The sequence below is a fragment of the Ailuropoda melanoleuca genome, chromosome 8 (genome assembly GCF_002007445.2).
Source record: "Ailuropoda melanoleuca isolate Jingjing chromosome 8, ASM200744v2, whole genome shotgun sequence".
Lineage (NCBI taxonomy): Eukaryota > Metazoa > Chordata > Mammalia > Carnivora > Ursidae > Ailuropoda > Ailuropoda melanoleuca.
In genome coordinates this window covers 126,699,639-126,721,304 of record NC_048225.1, presented here as the reverse complement: position 1 = coordinate 126,721,304, position 21,666 = coordinate 126,699,639, and the positions used below count along the sequence as shown (strand labels likewise).

Sequence of the window (21,666 nt, the reverse complement as noted above, 5' to 3'; positions counted from 1 at the left end):
CTCTGTTTCTTTTCTTTGTTGAGGGTTCCTCTTCCTAGTTATTCTGTTGAGGGATTGTTGAGCTGCTGTGATCCCTGATGGCAGGGCAGAGGGGTTGGGGGCAGAGGGTGCTGCTGAGGTGTGCTGGGGAGGAGGAGGGGTGGGAGGTTGGAGAGCATCCTGGGAGATACCTGGGGACAGGCCAGGGCCAGCAGCCTAGGAGGGAGAGAGAGGCAGCCTCATCCAGGCCTTCACTTCAAGGACATCAGGGTGATATGGCTCTCAGCCAGCTGAGAGGAGAGGGTCAGAGCTGGGAGGGTGGGAGGAGGTGGAGGCCAGGACAGAGACAGGGATGCCTGATTTTTCTGTCAGGACCAGAGCTGGTGCTCCCAACCCTGAGAGCAGAGAGAGAGGAGGAAGGGATGGTGATGGGCTGAGGGGGCACAGAGAGCTGGCCCAGGCAAAGCTGAGCCTCCTCCTCTCCCTCCTCCTGCCCCTCCTTCTCCAGGAAACTCTCCTAGAGGGACCCCTCTCCACCCCCCATCCAGAGCTCCTCATCCTCATAGTGACAGACTCCCTTTACTTTTCTGGGTGTTGACAAGTGGCTGTGCAAGTGTTCTAAGTACTGGGTTTCCTGTGTGTGTCTCAGGTCTCTCCTGTAGGAACAAGTCCAGGGCAGGGACCTTGAGGCCAGGTCACAAGCCAGTCCTCGGGTTCAGGGTAGGGAGGCATCAGTGCATTTTCATAGCTCAGAATTCTAAGTAAATGGCTCTTGTCTGTCCATCACCATCTGTCTCAACCTGACCTTTGTGTGTGCCCTTCCACTATTTTCTTCTCTGACCCAAGTCAGCAGCTTCTCCCTTCTGTGCCCTCAGCCCCCCCCTCCTCCTCCTGGTCCAGACTCGTCCGGGAGTGGAGTCGTCTTTGCCCCTCTCCTCTGACAGCTGGGATGCAGGCTCACAGGAAGCCCCGCCTGCTCTGGGGCTCCAACCCCCGGCACCTCGTTTCATTTCAGGTCAACGGCCCCTTCCAGAGGCTGGTGGATGTCCGGCGCTGGTTCATGAAGGATGAGTAAGACAGGGGCAGTCGCCCTGGAGGGAGTCACCACAGGGCAGGTCTGACTGTATTACCCTGGAAGCACAGAGAGCTGTGAGAACGACAGCTACGTGCCCACCTGAGGCTCGAGGAAGGCAGTCTAGGCCGGTGTGTTTGCTCTTCATGGAAGTCTTGGCTTACCAGTGACTGCCTGGGTGGCCTTGGACAAGTTTCTCTATTTGTAGACCTTTGTTCATCAGCAACAATATGGGATGATAAAGCCTTGCAGAGTTTTGGGAGGACTAGCCGTAACAATAGGTAATTTTATTAGGTCTTGTTATGTACCAAAGTCAGTTTAAGTGTTTTATATGTATTGTGTCGTTTTATCCTTGCACCTTCTATGAAGTAGGTGACATCAAGAAGTTGTGGCAGGTTATGTAGAGTGTCCAAGCTAGCCTTGCCAACCAGGATGGCACCTGGGTTTGATGTAAGACAGCGCTTCATAGCCCAATGCATTCAACTTTATCTTCAACGTTATTGTAGTAGTAGATCATCTTCTTTGAGCACTGCTATGTGTCGGACTAGATGCTGATTGCTTTTCTTCCATTTAATCTTTAACGCTGTTCTAAATAGGCAGATGCTATTATAAGATATTATGAGAAAATTGAAGGTCAGAAGATTAAGTAATGCCCAAGATCTTATAGCTCGTTCCCTACAGATCCAAACTTAAGTCTGAATCTATCCTAAATGGGGCCCACCCAGCCCAGAGCTTAATTTTCTAGAAGGCTCAAGTTTGGGAGAAAAGACAGGTTGCTCAACAGTCACAGGTACCAGAAGTTTCCCTCCTGCCTCTACCTTAGCTCAGCTTCGAGAACAGGGCACACCAAGGGCTCCAAACTAGGGCAAGGACAGGAGGCCACCACTTCCCAAGGTCACTCACCAGAGGACAGGAGCATCAGGCGCAGCCGCAGGAGGAAGAGCAGGGGAGTTTGCTCTGTGTGTTGGCAGCAGATTTACCTGATTCTCTGTGTTTCTGCCTCTTCAGGGCCCCAGACCAGGATCTTTGGCTGGGCTGGTGGATGTGGAAGTTGTGAAAGAATGAAAGGGAAGACTGTAGCCAACGGTGCTGTCAGGCCCTCTCCCTTGCCGCCTCTTCCTCAGCTCTGGTTGTGGAACACAACATTGAGAGAAAGCATAGTCTTGCCAGCCAAAGGTACCAGAGACCAGAGTTCAGGGCTTCCAAGTTTAAAGGAAAAATCTGGGTGTGTAAGAATCTAGAGGGATTGAGATCCAAATTCATAAAGTGAAGTCTCTAAAATCCCTGGTTGGTAGCTCAAGTATACACATGAGAGGGAGACCCCAGGGACGTGGGGGGAAACCAGGTACACAGCAAAGAGAGACCTATTACAGACAGATAGATCCATGAAGAACCAGACCTGTGAGGTGTTTTGTTTGTTTGTTTGTTTGTTTTTGCTGAATTTATTCCCTAATGGTGTGCAGCTTGATGGCAAAAAGCTGAAACCAGACAGGCTTGAAATGTTAAAGAACAGAGTCCAAATCTGGCAGAGCCACTGGCAAAACTAGGGGGATACCTAGAAGCAAGAAAACCACTGAGAGGGTGAAGCCACCGCTGCTCAAATCCTGCCTGGCTGCCAATTTTGCAGACTCAAGTAAGTCCTATAGTCTAAAAAAGCAACAGTGAAAAGTCATAAGAGCAGATACTGGGCAGCTGCATACTGCATGGGAGACAACACTTCCAGTCTCAATTTAAGCAAATTAAATGCCTACTAGAAGAGCAATCATCTTCAGAAGAACATGAGAGAATCCAGAAATGCTATGACATATTATTTACAATGACTAGATTTTTTCCCCAAAAATACAACACATGCAAAGAAACAGTAAAGTGTGATACGCATTCAGTGAAAAAAGGTAATCTATAAAAACTGCTTTCAAAAGGGCTCAGATATTTGATTTAGCAGACAAAAATTTTAAATAGATATTATAAATATATTCAAAGAACGGAAGGAAAATATGCGATCACTGAATGAACACACAGTTTCTCAATGGAAAAATAGAAATTATAAAAAAAGAATTAAGGTGGGGCACCTGGGTGGCACAGCTGTTGAGCGTCTGCCTTCGGCTCAGGGCGTGATCCCGGCATTATGGGATCGAGCCCCGCATCAGGCTCCTCTGCTATGAGCCTGCTTCTTCCTCTCCCATTCCCCCTGCTTGTGTTCCCTCTCTCACTAGCTGTCTCTGTCTCTGTCAAATAAATAAATAAAATCTTTAAAAAAAAAAGAAGGTGGAAATTCTGGAATTCAAAAATACAATAACTGAAATTAAAAATATTTGTTTGATTTGTTTATAAGCATATTAGGTGCAACAAGAGAGAGCATTCATTAACTAAAAGATAGATCAATAGAGATTTCTCATCTTAAATGAAAGTGAGAATGAACATTGAATAAAACTGAACAGAACCTCAAGGACCTGTGGCACAGTATGAATAAATCCAACATATGTGTAATTGGAATACCAAAAAAAGAGGGATAAAAGGCAGTGAATATATTTGAAGAAATAAAAAAAGACTCAAACTTGTCCAAAATTCAATAATGTGGCGGGATACAAAATCAATGCTCAGAAATCAGTTGCATTTCTATACACGAATAATAAGACTGAAGAAAGAGAAATTAGGGAATCCATCCCATTTACAATAGCACCCAAAACCATACATTACCTTGGAACTAACTTAACCAGAGATGTANAGGATCTATATTCTAGAAACTATAAATCACTCTTGAAAGACATTGAAGAAGACACAAAAAGGTGGAAAAATATTCCATGCTTATGGATTGGAAGAATTAACATAGTTAAAATGTCCATGCTACCCAGAGCAATCTACACTTTCAATGCTATCCCGATCAAAATACCGAGGACATTTTTCAAAGAACTGGAACAAATAGTCCTTAAATTTGTATGGAACCAGAAAAGGCCCCGAATCTCCAAGGAACTGTTGAAAAGGAAAAACAAAGCTGGGGGCATCACAATGCCGGATTTCGAGCTGTACTACAAAGCTGTGATCACAAAGACAGCATGGTACTGGCACAAAAACAGACACATGGACCAATGGAACAGAATAGAGAACCCAGAAATGGACCCTCGGCTCTTTGGGCAACTAATCTTTGATAAAGCAGGAAAAAACATCCGGTGGAAAAAAGACAGTCTCTTCAATAAATGGTGCTGGGAAAATTGGACAGCTACATGCAAAAGAATGAAACTTGACCACTCTCTCACACCATACACAAAAATAAACTCCAAATGGATGAAAGACCTCAATGTGAGACAGGAATCCATCAAAATTCTAGAGGAGAACATAGGCAACAACTTCTATGACATCGGCCAGAGCAACCTTTTTCACGACACATCTCCAAAGGCAAGAGAAATAAAAGATAAAATGAACTTATGGGACTTTATCAGGATAAAGAGCTTCTGCACAGCCAAGGAAACAGTCAAAAAAACTAAGAGACAGCCCACGGAATGGGAGAATATATTTGCAAAGGACACCACAGATAAAGGACTGGTATCCAAGATCTACAAAGAACTTCTCAAACTCAATACACGAGAAACAAATAAACAAATCATAAAATGGGCAGAAGATATGAACAGACACTTTTCCAATGAAGACATACAAATGGCTAACAGACACATGAAAAAATGTTCAAAATCATTAGCCATCAGGGAAATTCAAATCAAAACCACACTGAGATACCACCTTACGCCAGTTAGAATGGCAAAGATAGACAAGGCAAGAAACAACAATTGTTGGAGAGGATGTGGAGAAAGGGGATCCCTCCTACATTGTTGGTGGGAATGCAAGTTGGTACAGCCACTCTGGAAAACAGTGTGGAGGTCCCTTAAAAAGTTAAAAATTGAACTACCCTATGACCCAGCCATTGCACTACTGGGTGTTTACCCCAAAGATACAGACGTAGTAAAGAGAAGGGCCATATGCACCCCAATGTTCATAGCTGCATTGTCCACAATAGCCAAATCATGGAAGGAGCCGAGATGCCCTTCAACAGATGACTGGATTAAGAAGCTGTGGTCCATATATACAATGGAATATTACTCAGCTATCAGAAAGAACGAATTCTCAACATTTGCTGCAACATGGACGGCACTGGAGGAGATAATGCTAAGTGAAATAAGTCAAGCAGAGAAAGACAATTATCATATGATTTCTCTCATCTATGGAACATAAGAACTAGGAAGATAGGTAGGGGAAGAAAGGGATGAGAAAGGGCGGGTGATTAGAAGGGAGAGTGAAACATGGGAGACTATGGACTCTGAGGGACAGACTGAGGGCTTCAAAGTGGAGGGGGTTGGGGGAATGGGATAGACTGGTGATGGATAGTGAGGAGGGCATGTATTGCATGGTGCACTGGGTGTTATATGCAGCTGATGAATCATCGAACTTTGCATCAGAAACCAGGGATGTACTGTATGGCGACTAACATAATATAATAAAAAAACATTAAAATAACAAACTTGTCCAAAATTTGATGGAAAATATTAATTTTCAAATGCAGGAAGGTCCAAGAAGATGGCCCCTAGTCACATTACAGTTGAACTGCTGAAAACCAGAGTAAAAAGAAAACGTGGGTAGAAGCCATGGAAAATAACATGGTACCTACAAGGGATCCGTGATTATGGCCAACTTTTCATCAGAAATTATGCATACATAAAGACATTGGAATGATTATTTTAAGTACTGAAGGGAAAAAAAGTCAATTGAAATCTAATAAATTTGCTATCTAACGAAGAACTCCTTCAAAAACAAAGAGCTAAAGACATTTTCAGATAAACAAGAACAGAGAAATTTGATGCCAGCATATCTTCACAAGTAATTCCAGAGACTCCATCAGTCTGAGGGAAAATGACCCAAGAGGACAACTCAGAGCACCAGGACGAGCCAAAGACACTGGAAATGGTAAACATGTAAATAAATACAAAAGACTGTACATCATTTTGGTTTTCTTCTCCTGGATTTTTAAAAAAGACATGATTATTTAAAGCAAAAATCGTAGCACTATCTTGGACACTCTGACACATCTTTCCCAGAAATGAATAGAACAATCAGACACTAAAAAATTAGGAAGAACATAGGTGATCTGATTGGCATGGCCAACTTCTTTAACCTAACTGACATTTATAGAACATGATATCCAACTGCAACAGAGTACATGACCTTGCAAGGGCACCTATAAAATGCTCATCAAGATAGACCACATTCTTAGCCGTAAAACAAACTGCAATAGTTTTTGAAATATTGAAAGATTACAGAAATGTTTTTTGACCACAACAAAATTAAGTTAGAAGTCAAAAAATACAAAACATCTTTTTAAAAGCCCCCAAATATCTGGAAATTGAACAGCACACTTTACAATGACCTAGGGTCAAAGAAGAAATCACCAAGTAAGTAAAAAAATATTTTTGAAGTAAGTAACAATATAAACACAACACATTAAATTTTAATTTTAATATTAAAAATTTGGGGATATAGCTAAAACAGTCAAGCATTACATGCTGATTTAAGGAAGTAAAGTTCGCAATCATCTAAGCTTCCACCTTAACAAGTTAGAAAAATAAGAGCAAACTAGATCCAAAATAAGGAGAATAAAGAAAACAATACAGAGAAGACCAGAAGTCAATGAAATAGAGAGCAGAGAAAAACAATAGAGGAAAAATCCACAAAATCAAAAACTGATTCTTTAAAAATTTAATAAAAGTCATTCAACATCCAGCTAAACAATAAGGAAAAAATGGAGAGAGGACACAAATTATTAACATCAGATGAGAGAGAACATTACTACAGATACAACACCCATCAAATAACAATAAGGAACTATCACAAACAACTTTATCAGTAAATTTGGTGATGTTGGGGATATAGGCAAGTTCTTTGAAACACACGAATTAGCAAAGCTTACAGAGGAAGAAATAGATCATTTGAGTAGTCCTATACCTGCTAAAGAAGTTAAATCTATGGTTAAAAATCTTCACACAAAGAAAATATTAGGCCCATATGGCTTCCTTGGTGAAGTCCGCCCAACACGAAAAGCAGAAATAACCACCAATTCTACAAAAATGCCTTGGGAAAATAGAAAACACTTTCTAACTCATTGTATAAGGCTAGCATTATTCAGATACTAAACAAAGGCAAAACAAGAAAATAAGGTAGCTGACCAGTATTCCTCATGAACACAGACACAAATTTCCTTATCAAAATATCAGCAAATTTGGTCCTGCAATATATAAAAAGGATACTGCATCCTGACCAAGTGGGGTTCATGCCAGGAAGGTAGGGTTGGCTGACCACTCAAAATCGTGCAATATAGCTCACCGTATTACCCTTGATCATCTCAATAAGCCCAAAAAAGCAGCTGACAAAATTCAACACTATGATATAAGCTCCCAGGAAACTACGAATAGAACATAACTTACTCAAACCGACAAAGGACATCATGATAAGGGAAGACAGAGCCAGAGAAAATATTTTCAAAACATATATCTGATGCATGACTTCTATTGAGAACCTACATAGAACTCTCAGAATAAGATGTAGTAGGATGAACAGCGTCTCAAAAATGAGCCGATGACGTGACCAGACACCACAGCTGAGGAGGCAGACCAATTACAGGAAATATAGTCTCCATGGACGGAGTCTCCCCCAGGTTCATTTGTCAGGCTGAGGCCACTTCCTATCATTGGTCTGGAGAGAACTCACTGTATTACTTAGGTTGGCAGTCCTGTGAAAACAGCTTTTCGCAAAGAATAAAAATCAGAATTAGTCTAGAAATACATTGTGAAAGTCTTCTGCCTCCAAACGGGGAGTCTGTGAGGCTCCAGAGACTGTGACACAAGTATCAAAAGGTCGACATTGCCTTCAGTAAATGGTTATTACCCCTACGTGAGAGAAGCCGGCTCAGCCATGATGGGCCCCGGAGGACCCGAGCTGGCGTCCCCCCGCAGTGCTGAGGGGTGACGGCACTGGCGGTCTCCAAGTCTGCGCCGCAAGATTCGATGATTAGGTCTTGGTGCTTTGGTTTCGGTTTTTGGCTTGTCTTTTGCAAGTAGCCTGTCGCCAGAATGAGCAGAGGTGGGCAGGGTGACGAGGGGCTGGGGCGACAGGTGCTTGTGAGAGGGGCACTGTCTGCATCCGTCAGGGGCTCAGGGACCTGGAGCTGGGCTTAGAAATGGGCAGTTTGGACTCTCAGGTATTCTCTTGGCTTGCATCTTTCTCAAGCTGCGTCTCTTTCATTTAGCACTTGTCGCGAGGAAATCCTTGCTCCAGTGCTCCATCGTGTGCTTATTCCTACTGGACCTTCTAGAAAACCTTTTTGGTGATGCAGCCTGCCTCTGGGGCCCTGACACCCTGCCTCCTGCACTGGCCACGCAGCCGCCACGAGTCCTGCTGTTGGTCACGTGAGCCTTGCACCTGCTGTGTCCTGGTGTCCGTGGCCGTTGCAATCTGTCCCCACCGCACAGGGTTACTAGCTTTCAAGGGCCTCGTGTGAAGGACAGAAACTGGAGAGCCCTTTCCTTTTGAAGCTGGTGACCTCACGAGTGTGGCCTCCAGCCCCAGTGTGGACCGAGAGTCTGAAGAGTGTCTGGGGGTCCCACCAGCCTTCCCATGAGCAATCTCAGGCCCTCCTTTCCCTCCCACAGGGTCCAGCTTACTCCCCTTTCCCGAAAGGAAGCTTTCGCCAACCACTTAAATGCGGGGTTCCTCCTCCCTTGACCCTGACCTTGGACCTAGCTCCCCTGTGCTTGCCTACTTCTGGACCTCTTTCGGGATGTTGCTGGTTTTTGATGGGGGGATACAGACTAGGAGCACAAAATAGGCAAGTGACAAAATTCAAGAACTGTAGCTGTAAGCTGAGGTTACAAGCAGCTCAGGGTTTTGGCGAAAACCTCACAGGCAGCTGGCCCTGGGGGAGCTGCCTACGTGACAGAGGGAGGACAGGGTGGGGAGGTTGTGGCCAGGCCCTGGGTGTACTTTTCCACTGCTGGCGAGAGCCGGGGATGGGGCAGCGCCTGTTCAGCATGAAAGACAGGAATTACCACGACAGAAGCCCTACGTTGGGTTTAGGTTTTCAAAAAAATTCAGAAATCCTTTAATGTCTTTGTGTTTTTGGAAGAGGACGGCACTCTCGTTCCCTCGACACAGTGGTCTTTCCAGAAGTCCCACGGCACCGCCGCTGAACGATTTGCGTCAACCGGAATAACTTTCCAAATCAGCTTTCACATTTACCTGATTGTCTTCTTAGGATTTAAAGAACGTATCTCAACATTTCATCCTTGAAACTATCAACACATCAAGGTTTTAATGTGTCTCCTGTGAAAACCAGTGAGCAAGCTCCCCCGGATGGGGGGGTCTTCTCTTCCCGCAAGCTCCCCTGATGGGGGGTCTTCTCTTCCGCCGAGCGGGAAGAGGGTGAGGACAGTAAGCTTGGTGGGAGCAAGACCCAAGTGCAAACACAAATCCAAGCCCAGACAGTAACAGCAACAAAAGATTTTGGCTCTGAGACTTTTTTTTTACATCTCGACAGCAAGATCGTCCCTGGTGACAAGTGGTCTTGGTCAGCAGGGCTGCTGTGTTAGCCGGGGTTCTCGGGAGGAACAGAACCAACAGGCCAGACAGACCCAGGGACAGAGAGGGGATATGTGGTGAGGGTTGGCTCACTGGGTCAGGGCAGCTGAGGAGCCCCCGTGGGCAGGACGGGGCCACGGAAGCTGGCAGGTGGGGCGGGTCGCAGCCTGAGGACCCAAGAAGCTGGGCGCTGCTGTCCCCCCGGGGGGAAGGCAGATGACCGGCTCAGGTAGGGGGTGATCTGCCTTCTCTCCACCATTTTGTTCTGTTGGGGCCTCAACTCATTGGCTGTTGCCATCCGCGGTGGTGACCGTGATTTTTACATAGTCTCCCGATCTGAGCGCTAATTTCTTCTGGAAACGCCCTCGCAGACACACCTGGGAATAATGTTTTATCAGCTGCCCGGGCCTGTCTTCGTTGACAGGTGAAGGTAACCATATGGCTGCCAGCAGGCCGGGGGCTTAAACTACACGCATGCTGTGGAGACACGGTGGGGCTCTGGCTTCATCCCAAAATACCTGGCAGAGGCAGCGGCCTTCACCTGGTCTCGCGAGTCACAGCCATTCAGCCACCCTGTATTTTTTTCATCATTTCTCAACATAGGACTTTATTTAGCCAGTTGATCTTAACATTAACCATAGACAATAAACCAGAAAAAATGCAAACAAACAGACCCCGGGAGTATTACATGTTTTGGCCCAAAGTCTCGGAGTGTTCATGCAGGTGCACTGGGCGTACCAAGCACTGGATCCCACCGTCTCCCATCACAGACGCCCCCAGCCTGCGACTAAAGCTGCCTGGGGTGCAGGCTGGCAACCTTCTGGGACTAGAGCTCTAATAATCTGTCACTGATGGTGTCTCCATTGCATGCAGGGTGGGGGTGCATGGAGGCCGAGCCCCTGCGGAAAGAGCTGTGGGGTCCTGGGCTGCCGCCAGGGGGAGAGCAAACAACCAGGAGCCCTCCGGGTCCCCCGCAGTCCCATCCCCTCGGCCGGGCTGAGCTCCCGGTGGCCAGGACAGGCCGCCCATCGCAGGGGAGCTTGGTCACAGCGGCGTGCTGGCCAGCCCTGCTGAGTTGTGTCTATGCATTACCCAAGGGGGCTGTGGGGTCTCCGCACCTTAGGGGGAGGAGAGGACGAGGAAACAGTTGCCGTGACAGGAGGTCACACAGTGATAAGGCTGTGAAGCCGCGTAAAGGGACAGCGAGCTGGGGCGTGAGGACCAGTGTGCCGGGCGCGGGGCCGGAGCGAGCCTCTCTCCGGAAGCGCCTTCTGGACGGAAGCTTGCATGCAGTGCAGCAATGAGCCCTGCACAGCGCTGGGGGAGGAGGATGCAGCAAGGGGCAAGGCTCCCCGAGAGACCGGCCTCCTTCCACTTAAACATGTACACTCTTTCTAGTGCCTAGTCTGAGTCTTGGCGCTCCTATGACCACCAGCAGCACCGTCAAGACAGAACATTCCATTGCTGCCCAGAACTCCCCGGTCCCCCTTGTGGTGAGCCCAGCAGGCCTGCCCTCCCGACGTTCCGGCCACTGCCGGGCCAGCTGTCCCTGTGGTTCCTCCTTGTAGGAGTTTCGTAAAAGTGGACGTGTGCCATCTGTGCTTTCTGAAGATGGGTTCTTCCACGCGGCACAGTGCAGGTGAGCTACAGCCCCGCGCTCGCCGAGACCCGCAGCCGTCTTTCTCTTTAGTGCCCAGTGGGATTCCACTGTATGGAATTTGTCCATTTGATTGACCCGTTTTCCAGTCTGGGGAGACTGGCATTGTTTCTAGTTTTTGGAGACCATCATCAAACTGCTAAAAACACTCACGCCCAGGTTTGGTGTAAGTGGTGGTTGTCACGGCCCGGGGTCAGAGCCCGGGGGACAGCTTGCCAGCTGCTGCAGTGAGTGAGGGCGTGGCTTTATGGGAAATTACCAAACCGAGAAAACGTGTTTTTAAAGGTGTCAATCTTAGTCCTCACCGCAACCGCTTGGGGTAGGTGCTGTCCTTACCCCACCCCCCAGGTGAGGGGCTGGGCTGGCGTCAGGTTAGGCAGCTGACCGGAGGGCACAGAGCTGGGACGGGCCAGGTCTCAGGAGTCTGGGCTCCACCCTCTTGCCTGATGTGATGGCTTCCTGCCTGCTGGCCTCTGCCTGGTCCCGTGCTGGCTTCCTCTGCTTTGCCCATCTCTGCCCCTCCTCACGCAGCCTGGCCAGGCCCTGCCTTCCTGCGGCCCCTCGTCCATCCGTGCGTTCTCTCCCAGGGTGATGCCGTGTGGGCTCTCCAGGCAGGCTGCTCACCCCTGTGCAGCCTGGGGCTGCCGTGTCCGGGAACAGGGTGCTGCTCTGCAGCTGGCGCCTGGCGAAGCCCCCAGCCTCCAGCTGTGGCCCCCAGGGGACAGGAGGAGGCTCCCCCAGCTCGTTCCTGGCTACTCTACTCCCAGGCCTGGCAGCAGCCCAGGGACCCAGTGGTGTCCAGCGGTCACTAGTGGTCAGCTTTACCTGGAGTTTTCGCCGTGCGGCAAAAACCCCTCTGACATCTCTCCAGGCTGCAGAGACACGTTCTCCTGCAAAGGACTCATGCTCGTGCTTAAAAATTCAAACAGTAGATCAGAGCAGACAACAAAAGGGAAGTTCTCCTCCTTGTTCCTTGAGGTTGGCCCCTGCAATTCACGATTTCTGTTTTTAAACATCTGGTTATCGGCTCACATATATAAATGTCATGATAACATATGCAAATTCTTGATTTATCAACTTTAGAGAGTGTCAATTCACTCCACTGTAGGGAAGAGAAAGAATTTAGTGTTTTATGACCTTCCTTTCTTCCTGTCCCTCTACTTCCTGGTTTTAACTTGTAAAATCACAAGATTTTCACAGGGTTCGATTTATGCTAAAAAAGAGTGACTTGAACTATTTCTCGATGTATCATCTCAAGACAAAATCTGCTGGTTCTCGACTACAGGAAACGAGGAAATAGTCGCGTAGACGGGCTCACCGCCTCCGATTTCCGTCAGGCTAGCGTGTTTATCGTATATAAAGACTGAAGCAACCGTCGTTAAGTGTCCCCTGCTTTGGGTTGATTCTGAAAACCGCACTGACACAGCGTGTAAGTCATCACGATGCCATGAAGGTTACCTGCACAGAAGCAAGCACTGGGATGAGGCCCCTGGGGAAGGAAATAAAAGGCCATGTAGGGAAACCTTGGGCGCGCTGAGGACAAGCGTCCATGGGGGACGGTCTCTTCCTTCCATCATCTGCCCACCACCACCCCTCGCAGAGCCTGTGTCAGGTTCGAACCACAGATGCCTTATCTGCCTGGTTTCTCCCGGGGTCCTAGTTGCTGTTATGTTTATTGTTGCTGTTCCTGGGGAATCCGAGGTCTCTACCGCATTGTCTGGGACCAAGACCAGCTTAGGATCTTTGAGTTCTAACTCGTGCATCGTCCAAGTGACCTGCTCTCTGCACACCATCTTCGCAGAGACCCCTGCCTGTCTTCAGACTGCCTTCTACCCTCTGTGGTGGTCACTGAGCCTTTCCCTCCCCGACAGAACGTAACTGTCTTCGGAGCATCTGCGGTGTGCGGTGGCTGGGGCTGGTGCTGTGGAGCCCAAATGACTGCCGGAGAGTTCAGATGACATAATCTTGCGAGGGTAGTGGGTGCGGCGTGGCCTGGAGTGGCCTCTGACGCGATCACCCTTCTGACCCACGCGGGAGTGTGGACGGACCAAACCTCACTGCCCGGGAGTGCTCCCAGGAGGCTGCACAGAGGCCGAGTACTGGACACACACACACACACACAGAAACATGCACTAACACACAGAAAAACACACGTATTTAAAATGTTTACTGAATAACTTCAAGGTATTTCAAATATTTTCAAAAATATTCTTAAAGTAAAAAAAATAGTCTTAAAGTAATATCAGATTATTGATTCAATAGTATCAATAATATATAGTTCATATTCTGTTTTCCCTAACTGTCTCCAAAATTTCTCCTGTGGCTTCTTCTTGACCCGGAATCCGATCATGGTCCCCACTAGGCTGTCAGCCCTCCTCTGTCCCTGGCTCTCGCTGCCCTTCTCTGTCTTCACGACTTTCAGAGGCGGCTCTGTCAGAACGGCCCACCCTTGGAATGTGTGTCTCCTCCTGGTGACAGGTGAGAGGACGTCCCTGTGCCTGCATCGGAGGGCGCACGGGAAGGGGTTGTGAACCCACTGACTTGGGCAGAGGTGTTGGCCTATGTGCAGGGAAGAAGCTGTCCTGGTGTCGGGGGCTGACCTTGGCGTCTGAGGCAGATGGGGGCACGGAATGCAGCCCATGGTGAGGAGTTCTGCAGCTTGCCTGCACCTGTTCACAGGGCCACATGCTGTCCCACTTGTCCAAGTGCTGTGGTAGCCCCAGCAGGCTGATGACCACTGGGGAAAGCAGCCATGGGGGACAGGTATCCATGGGGGGCAGGTGTCCGTTGAGGGGAAGACAGGTGTCTGTGGGAGGACATGTGTCCACAGGGGAGGCAGGTGTCTACGGGGAGGACAGGTGTCCACAGAAGGGGGCAGATGTCCACAGGGAGGACAGGTGTCCACAGGAGACAGGTGTCCACAGAAGGGGGCAGGTGTCCGCAGGGAGGACAGGTGTCCGCGGGAGGGCAGGTGTCCACAGGGGACAGATGTCCATGATGAGGCCCAGGAGCAGGCCCCACTGGGGAGAATTTGGGGTGTATGTGGGAGTGGGACTCAGAGCAGGGACTGTGGCTGAAGCCTGCTGAGGAAGCCAGGGGACAAGATGGCCCTGGGTGGGAGCCACATGTCACTGGACAAAAACCCCATAAGTTCCAGGCTGTCACTTGGGAAAGAGCGGTGTCCTGCTGGGTCCATGCTCTGGTCACACTGACCGCAGAGGCCACAGGATGGGGCCTGGAGCCGTTCAGATCCTCCCACTTCCACGTCCCCAGCCCCAGGATCAGCTTGGGGTGCAGGGGGTGTGGACTCAGCTGCGAGGAGACACGGAGGCTGGGAGGGAGGCCACCTTCACCTGGGAGTAGATGACCGAGGAGCTCTGGGGTCTGGAAGGCTGCCGGCTGGCGGCCGGGCTGCGGGACGGCAGGTAGGTCCGGAGGAGCCTTAATGCGGAGTTTGAAGCCACTGCGGGAAGAAGAGCAGCGCTCAGCTGGCAAAGACGGCCCAGCGCTCTCGCCCGGCCCCACGTCCCCACCAGTCCCGTCCCATCCCGGGTCCTCCCCGCACCCAGGCAGCAGCCTCCCTGTATCGCCAGCACCCTGTCCTGAGACCTCGGCCTCTGGGGGGCCCAGCCCACCCTCAGCATCACTCCCAGCTCCCCAGGTGCCCGGCAGCAGGAATCCACCTTTTCTCTTGTTAGTGCTTTGAGCTCAGACTCCTCGCATGTACTGCGGAGAGCCCGGCCGGGTCACCTGTGCGGCCGCCGGCACGTACTGCCACCTCTCCTGTCCCGGTGACCTCGTCCCTTCAGTGGGAGTCGTAACATCGTCCCCCTCTACTGTTACTGTAAACTGATATGAGTTTGTGTGCGTGCGTGTGTATTTTCCAGCGTCCGTCACGTGCACCAGATACGGTCCGACTGCTCTGAATAAATACACAGACACACGTAGCACACTTTCTTACAGCACCTGGAGCTGCACTGGGCACATGGGGTCTTAGCACATGCTGATGGGATGCTAGACGTGGTGATGACTTTTATATACCGTCCTAAATCCGGAACGGAATGTGGCATCTGGCACGCGGCTCTCTCCTGTTGGCTTGGAGGGGCCATCTAGGCTTTGTGACTTCAGGCTGGTCACTTAAGGTCCTTGGCCTTAGTTCCCTCATTTATCAGATCGGGGTAATCACAACACTCACCTCGAAGTGGGTTGTGAGTGTGAGCGAGTTCAGGTGTATGACGGGTGAGCCATTGACTGAACCAAGCATGGGCACAAACACAGCTCGTTCGACTTTACACAAGAGGGTCAGAAAACCAGAGAGGGAAGCAGAATGGCTAAAATCACACAGCACTCCTTATGGAGCGCAGGTGGAAGGGAATCTGCCCCAAAGGCAGGTCTCCCTTGTGCAGGCGGCAGCCGGGCTGGGGCCCTTCATGGCCGAGCACCTGCTGGGGAGGACGGGCACAGACAGCCCACCGGCAGTCATCCTCAAAGCTGCTGGGACGGCATCCCCAGGTCTGCTTTCTCAACCCTGTGGGTTAGAGTGGGAGGCAGAGTCGTGCCCCCGAGACTCCCGTGTCCCAATCCCTGAAGCCTGTGAGCATGTGACCTCACAAGAAGGGACTTTTCGGATGTGATCAAGATTAAGCACCTTGAGATGGGAGGTTATCCCGGGTTATCCAAGTGAGATTTTAGGGAGAACTTTAAACCAGAGAACTGTCCCAGCTGTGCTCAAAGGGAGACCTGGCTTTGGATGAATGATCAGAGGGAGGCCACACACCACTGTCCACTTTGAAGACGGAGGAAGGGTCCGTGAGCTGTGGGGAGGGGTGTCCTTGAGAAGCTGGAAAGGGCAAGGAAGTACTTTCTCCCTCGGAGCCTCCAGAAGGGAGCGCAGCCAGGCAACGGCTCGACATGAGCCCGGGAGGCATGTATCTGGCCTCTGACTTCCAGCATGGGAAGATAGTGCATCAGGGACCTGACGGTCGGAGGACGGGAATGCTGACCCCGTGTCCCATGACAACGAGGAAAGCCGAAGCCCTGACAGGGCAGGTGCCCCTCAGGCTCTCCCGAGGCTGTCGGTGAGGGATGGAGAGTGAGGCCTGCATGGTGGGGCCAGGGACCCCAGCAGGGCAGGTGGGCACAAATGAAGAAAGCCAGTGATCCTCGCATGGGTGGCTCTGTGTCTGGTCTGCTCAGACCTGCAGAAGGGGTGGAGGCCGCTGGCACGTCCGAAGTCAAGTCCACGGGTCTTACCTGCACGTCTGTTCCCCTGCTGAATCGTCCGAACTTCGGAGTACACCACGTCTCCTCCTTTAGGGTTGACTTGGAAAGAAGGTGCAGCTTAAGAGAACTATAAGGTCCTCGCCTCTCGTCCGAGCTACTTCCCCCTCCCCCAGCCGGATCTTGTTCTCTGCAGGGACAGGCGGGATCCGGGCCTCTGCACAGCCCTGTGGTCTCCTGCCCCACCCCTGCCCGGACCAACCCTGGGGTCCCTGGCCAAGTGCGGGGCCCTTGGTCCTCACCATTGCTGTATACCGGTTGGAGCTCCACCCAGCCTGGCACATTGTAGTAGGTGGGCTCTTGGGGGTCCGAGTCTGAAGGGCTCCTGTGAGACAGAGACAGCCATGTCTCCCAGCAAGCCTGCCGAAGCAGCTGTAATCATCACTCGCTGCTGGCAGGTCTAGACCAGCGGGTGGCTGCCGATCCTGGACGCGTGGATGAGTGCCTACCCGAGGGTCTGCTGTTAGGAACTGTCACGTTACAGATCACAGTGCTTCCAGATTCCTGGGCACCTCTACATACCAGCACTGTGCTGAACAATACGAGGCTGAGTCTATCATCATCCCTCTTTTATAGACGGAGAAGGTGATGAGTCCGAGAGGCTAAGTGACTTGCTCAAGACCACGTGACTACAAAGGGCCAGAGCCAGGATTCGAGCTCGTAGAGAGATCAGGATCTCAGAGAAGTCAGTCGTGATGAGGGCTCAGGGGAACTCTGCATGGTTTGGATGCTGCTGCCATGGGCTTGCCCAGAGATGGTTTGTGAGCCGTGGTGGCGCTCCCAAGCTTAGCCTCTGGGATCCAAGATGGCAGCCCCTTCTTCACAGACACCACCTCTGGTTGGCAGAGTGATCTCTCTGGGCGGCCAGTCGTGTGACTCCATCTTTTTGGCTGTCCCCACAGCAGGTATGAGTTTGGTCATGTCCAGAGCTTTGCAGGCTACCAAGTTGAGACTGGCTTAAGACATGGATGGATTCAGTCTGATAGTGGTCAGTCAGACAACCAAGGCAACAGTGGTCGAGGTTGTAAGTTACAAACGGAGAAGCAGTGAACCCTCGAGGCAAGAAGGCGTAGGCAGCTAGGGTGGCGGTGAGAAGGTCCTGGCAATTGCCTTGACGTTCGCCAAGGCAAACAGCTACATGAAGGTGGCACAACCTATCTGTGTCCCCAGCAGTGACCAGACCCTGTTCATTTTTATCCCCTGTGGGCATCCCGTTAACCACACGCAACACAGCCCAGGTCTTACCTAGAGGGGTCAGAGGTCATTCTTCCTCCTGCAAAGGAAAGCAGAGGGTCACTGCAGCCAGGAGAAGGAGGGCTTCACAAGGGGCACAGCTGCTAGGGGCTCAAGAGGACCTGTGGGGGGTCACCGGCACTATGTGGACCCGGTTCTGTGATGCCCAAGGGAGGTGGCTGATGGGGCAAAAACTGGTGACCCTGGCTTGCGGTGGGGCTTAGCTACACCACGAGAGAGCATTTTGCCAGGCACAATCATCTAGCTGCCGACGGGAAGCAGACCTGATCAGCTGTGGAAATACTGCACATTAAACCACCAGTAAGTCATCAGATCCCCTTGGGTTTCTGTCCTCACTCCCATTCCTTGGAGGCTCGTAAGGGTGGAGAGGGAGACACGCTGAGGTTTATGATGCTGGATAAACTGTCTCATCAAGGCATTTTCTGTGCATGAGGGCTGTTTTGGGAACCCTGTGTTTGCAAAGATGAATTCTGGGGGAGCAGGTGGGGAAGGTGGGGACTGGGTGGGGGCGGAGCTGTTGAGAGCTCGCTGGTGCTCACAAAGGCAGCAGGAGCCTGGAGGGGGGGACGGGACGGCAGGGACTCAAGCGAAGGTTACCCACCTGCTCTCCTGAGGAGCCGGCAATACAACAGCAGTGCCACGACCACGAGGCCCATCACAGTGAGCAGACCCCCAGCCACGCCGGCAACAAGGCCACTTCTGCTCCCCGTCAGCCCTGGAGGGGAGACCCTGTGTGTGAGCTGGAGGGAGAGGCTCGTGGTCTCGAACTGCTCTGACCCCTGCAGCTGATGCTTGGGGCTGGGAGGGAGGAAGGACCCGGGGCATCAGGACGGGGAGGCTAGGCAGCAGCCCAGGAAATGGCTCCGCTCTCCAGGAGGAAGCTCACGCCTGCGGCCGAGGCCAGGCTGGAGGGTCAGGATGGACGGGGCCCAGCAGAGAGCATCCAAATCAGTGATCGTCCTTGGTCCCCTGCTCCACTCAAGAACTGTCCCTTCAGAAACGCTTCAGAGGAGGACCATGTGCAGAACTCTCAGGTTTGTGTCCCTGTCCCTGGGAAGCAGGGCTCTGGTCACACGGTATGAGGATTATCCGAATATCCCGGGAGGAGATACTTGTCCACATCTGTGGCCTGGGCACCGGAAACTCACCTGAGACGGAAAGTGGCACCGCCTTGCTGCGCTGGGGCCCCAGGCCATTGTCGGCCTCGCAGGAGTAGTTTCCAGAATGTTCTGCGGTCAGAGACAGGCTGAAGGACGCTCCTCCTCCAGAGGGGGCCGAGCTGCTCCCCAGGGTGACATCCTCGTGATAAAACCGGTACAGGATCGGGGGAGAGCCCCTCTGGGCCTCACAGCGAAGCTCTACCGTGTCCCCAGGGAAGACCTGGGCCCCAGGCGCTCTGAGGGTGAGGACGGGGCGGGATGCTGGGACTGAGGGAGACAAAAAGTTAATACAAGTTTCTACTTCTACCATATTTGTAAACAAGCAGAAATTATAAACAAATGGCAGAGGTCAGATCTCAACCTTGGAAACTAGATTGAAACTCACATGACGGACAAAGCTACTGACCTTGATCTACAGAGCCACAAAACTACCCAACAGAAAAGTGTGCGAAGGGTATGAATCGCTAACAACTTCAAGTAGCCAATAAATAGATAAAGAGATTATTACTTCCATTACTAATTAAATACATAAAAAAACCCACCCATCAGAAGGGCAAAGCCTAAAAAGACAGATAATACTCTTGGATCTGTGGACACACAGGCACCTTAACGGGTTCTAGGTGGGACGGTGGGTTTGAGCACTTTCTGGCATGGCAATACTTGCCAAATTGAAATGCACATCAAATTTGACCCCTCAAGTCTACCTCTAAGACTGCTTCCTTTCCAGATACAGAATGTCTCATGTCAGATACTGACATGAGATAGGCAAAAGCATTTGTGCAAGGATTTCTGTGGTAGAATTTCTACAATCGCAAAAAACCGGAGACAACCTAGTTGACTAATGAAATACAAAAGATGTCCAAGATGTATTTTTTAAGTGAAAAAGCAAGTTGCATAATTATGTATAACCTGATTCTATTTCTGTGAAAAAATTTTATACCTTTCTGTTTATAATATATTTGAATATTTCTAGAAAAATATCCATGAGTTCTAGCAATTTTGGGGTGAAGTCTTTTGGGGTTTTCTACATAGACTATCGTGTCGTCTGCGAAGAGTGAAAGTTTGACTTCTTCTTTGCCGATTTGGATGCCTTTTATTTCTTGTAATTGATTGCTGAGGCTAGGGCTTCTAGAGGATATTATGCTAAAAGAAATAAGTCAGTCAGAGAAAGACAGATGCCATATGATCTCACTCATATGAAATTTAAGAAACAAAACAGATGAAGATAGGGGAAGGGAAGAAATAATTAAATAAGATATAAACAGAAATGATAAGATATTCTTAACTCTAGGAAACAAACTGAGGGTTGTTGGAGGGGACGTGGGTGGGGGAAATGGGTAAGTGGGTGATGGGCATTAAGGAGGGCACATGATGTAATGAGTGCTGGGTGTTAAATGCAACTGATGAATTACTAAATTCTACCCCTGAAACTAATACTATATGTTAACTAAATTAAATTTAAATTAAAAAATTTTAAAAAGAGAGAAAAATGCCCATGAAACCCTTTTCTTTTCTCTTCACTTTACTTTTCTTTTCTTTTCCTTTCATTTCTTTTTCCCATGAAACTATTAACGGTGGTTATATCTTGGAAGTATGTGGACATAAAAGTGTGTGCCTGCCGGTAGAATAAGACCTTCACTTTTCATATTGTCTCTTTTGTACCATTCACTTTTCTTATCATGAAGATTTATGTATTCCTTCCAAATAATGAATTACTAAGAACTCAATAGTTGAATACCCACCATTTGCATCAACATGGATGGGGCTGGAGGGGACTATGCTAAGTGAAATAAGTCAAACAGAGAAAGACAATTATCATATGGTTTCACTCATATGTGGAACATAAGGAATAGCCCAGAGCGCCATAGGGGAAGGGAGGGAAAACTGAAAGGGGGGAGGGATCAGAGAGGGAAACAAACCATGAGAGACTATGGATTCCAGGAAACAAACTGAGGGTGTCAGAGGGGAGGGGGTGGGGGATGCGGCAGAAGGGTGATCGGTATTTAGGAGGCCACGTGTTGTGATGAGCACCGGGTGTTATACTCAACTAATGAATCGCTGAACACTACAACAAAAACTAATGAAGTGCTATATAGTGCCTAACTGAACATAATAAAAAAAATAAAATAAAATAAAAACTCAAAAGTTGTGCTAAAACACGTCACAGTGTAGACTTAGGTGAAGACCTGGGTAGGCCCATGCCTCCACCTGGCTTTCCCCTCACCAGCTGTGTGTAAACTAGCTACTTTTTACCTCTGAGCCTCACCTCCCTCCCCTGCAAATTGGAGATAAAGAGGTTTCACCAGTTTATCTTAAAGAAGAAATGAGATATTATATGCTAAGTACTAAGCAAAGGGCCCAGCACATGCAAGGACTCAGTGACGATGATGGTAGTGATGATGGTGGTAGTGGTGGTGATGATGGTGTTGGTGGTGACGGCGATGGTGGTGATGGTGGTGATGGTGGTGGTGATGATGGTGGTGGTGGTGATGGTGGTGGTGATGATGGTGGTGGTGGTGATGGTGGTGGTGATGGTGGTGATGGTGGTGGTGGTGATGGTGATGGTGGTGGTGATGATGGTGGTGGTGATGATGGTGGTGGTGGTGATGATGATGGTGGTGGTGATGATGATGGTGGTGGTGATGGTGGTG

At 49.7% G+C, this 21,666-nt stretch overlaps 1 protein-coding gene across 5 annotated transcripts in view; it reads right to left on the bottom strand.

Moving 5' to 3' along the window:
* Window positions 1-13,454: 13,454 nt before the first annotated feature.
* The window catches only part of FCRL5 (Fc receptor like 5), a 33,574-nt gene continuing 25,362 nt past the window's right edge, over window positions 13,455-21,666 (bottom strand). For 4 of the 5 annotated variants that reach the window (XM_034667375.1, XM_034667379.1, XM_034667376.1 and 1 more), the window contains 5 exons: window positions 19,004-19,282; window positions 18,457-18,570; window positions 17,847-17,874; window positions 16,844-16,926; window positions 14,642-16,643 (listed from right to left, as the gene is read on the bottom strand). In XM_034667375.1, the coding sequence (XP_034523266.1) occupies window positions 16,378-16,643; window positions 16,844-16,926; window positions 17,847-17,874; window positions 18,457-18,570; window positions 19,004-19,282 (770 nt within the window). In that variant the 3' untranslated portion in view covers window positions 14,642-16,377. Of the gene's footprint in view, window positions 16,644-16,843; window positions 16,927-17,846; window positions 17,875-18,456; window positions 18,571-19,003; window positions 19,283-21,666 lie in introns of all 5 variants that reach the window. The other variant, XM_034667378.1, reaches the window with a different exon arrangement.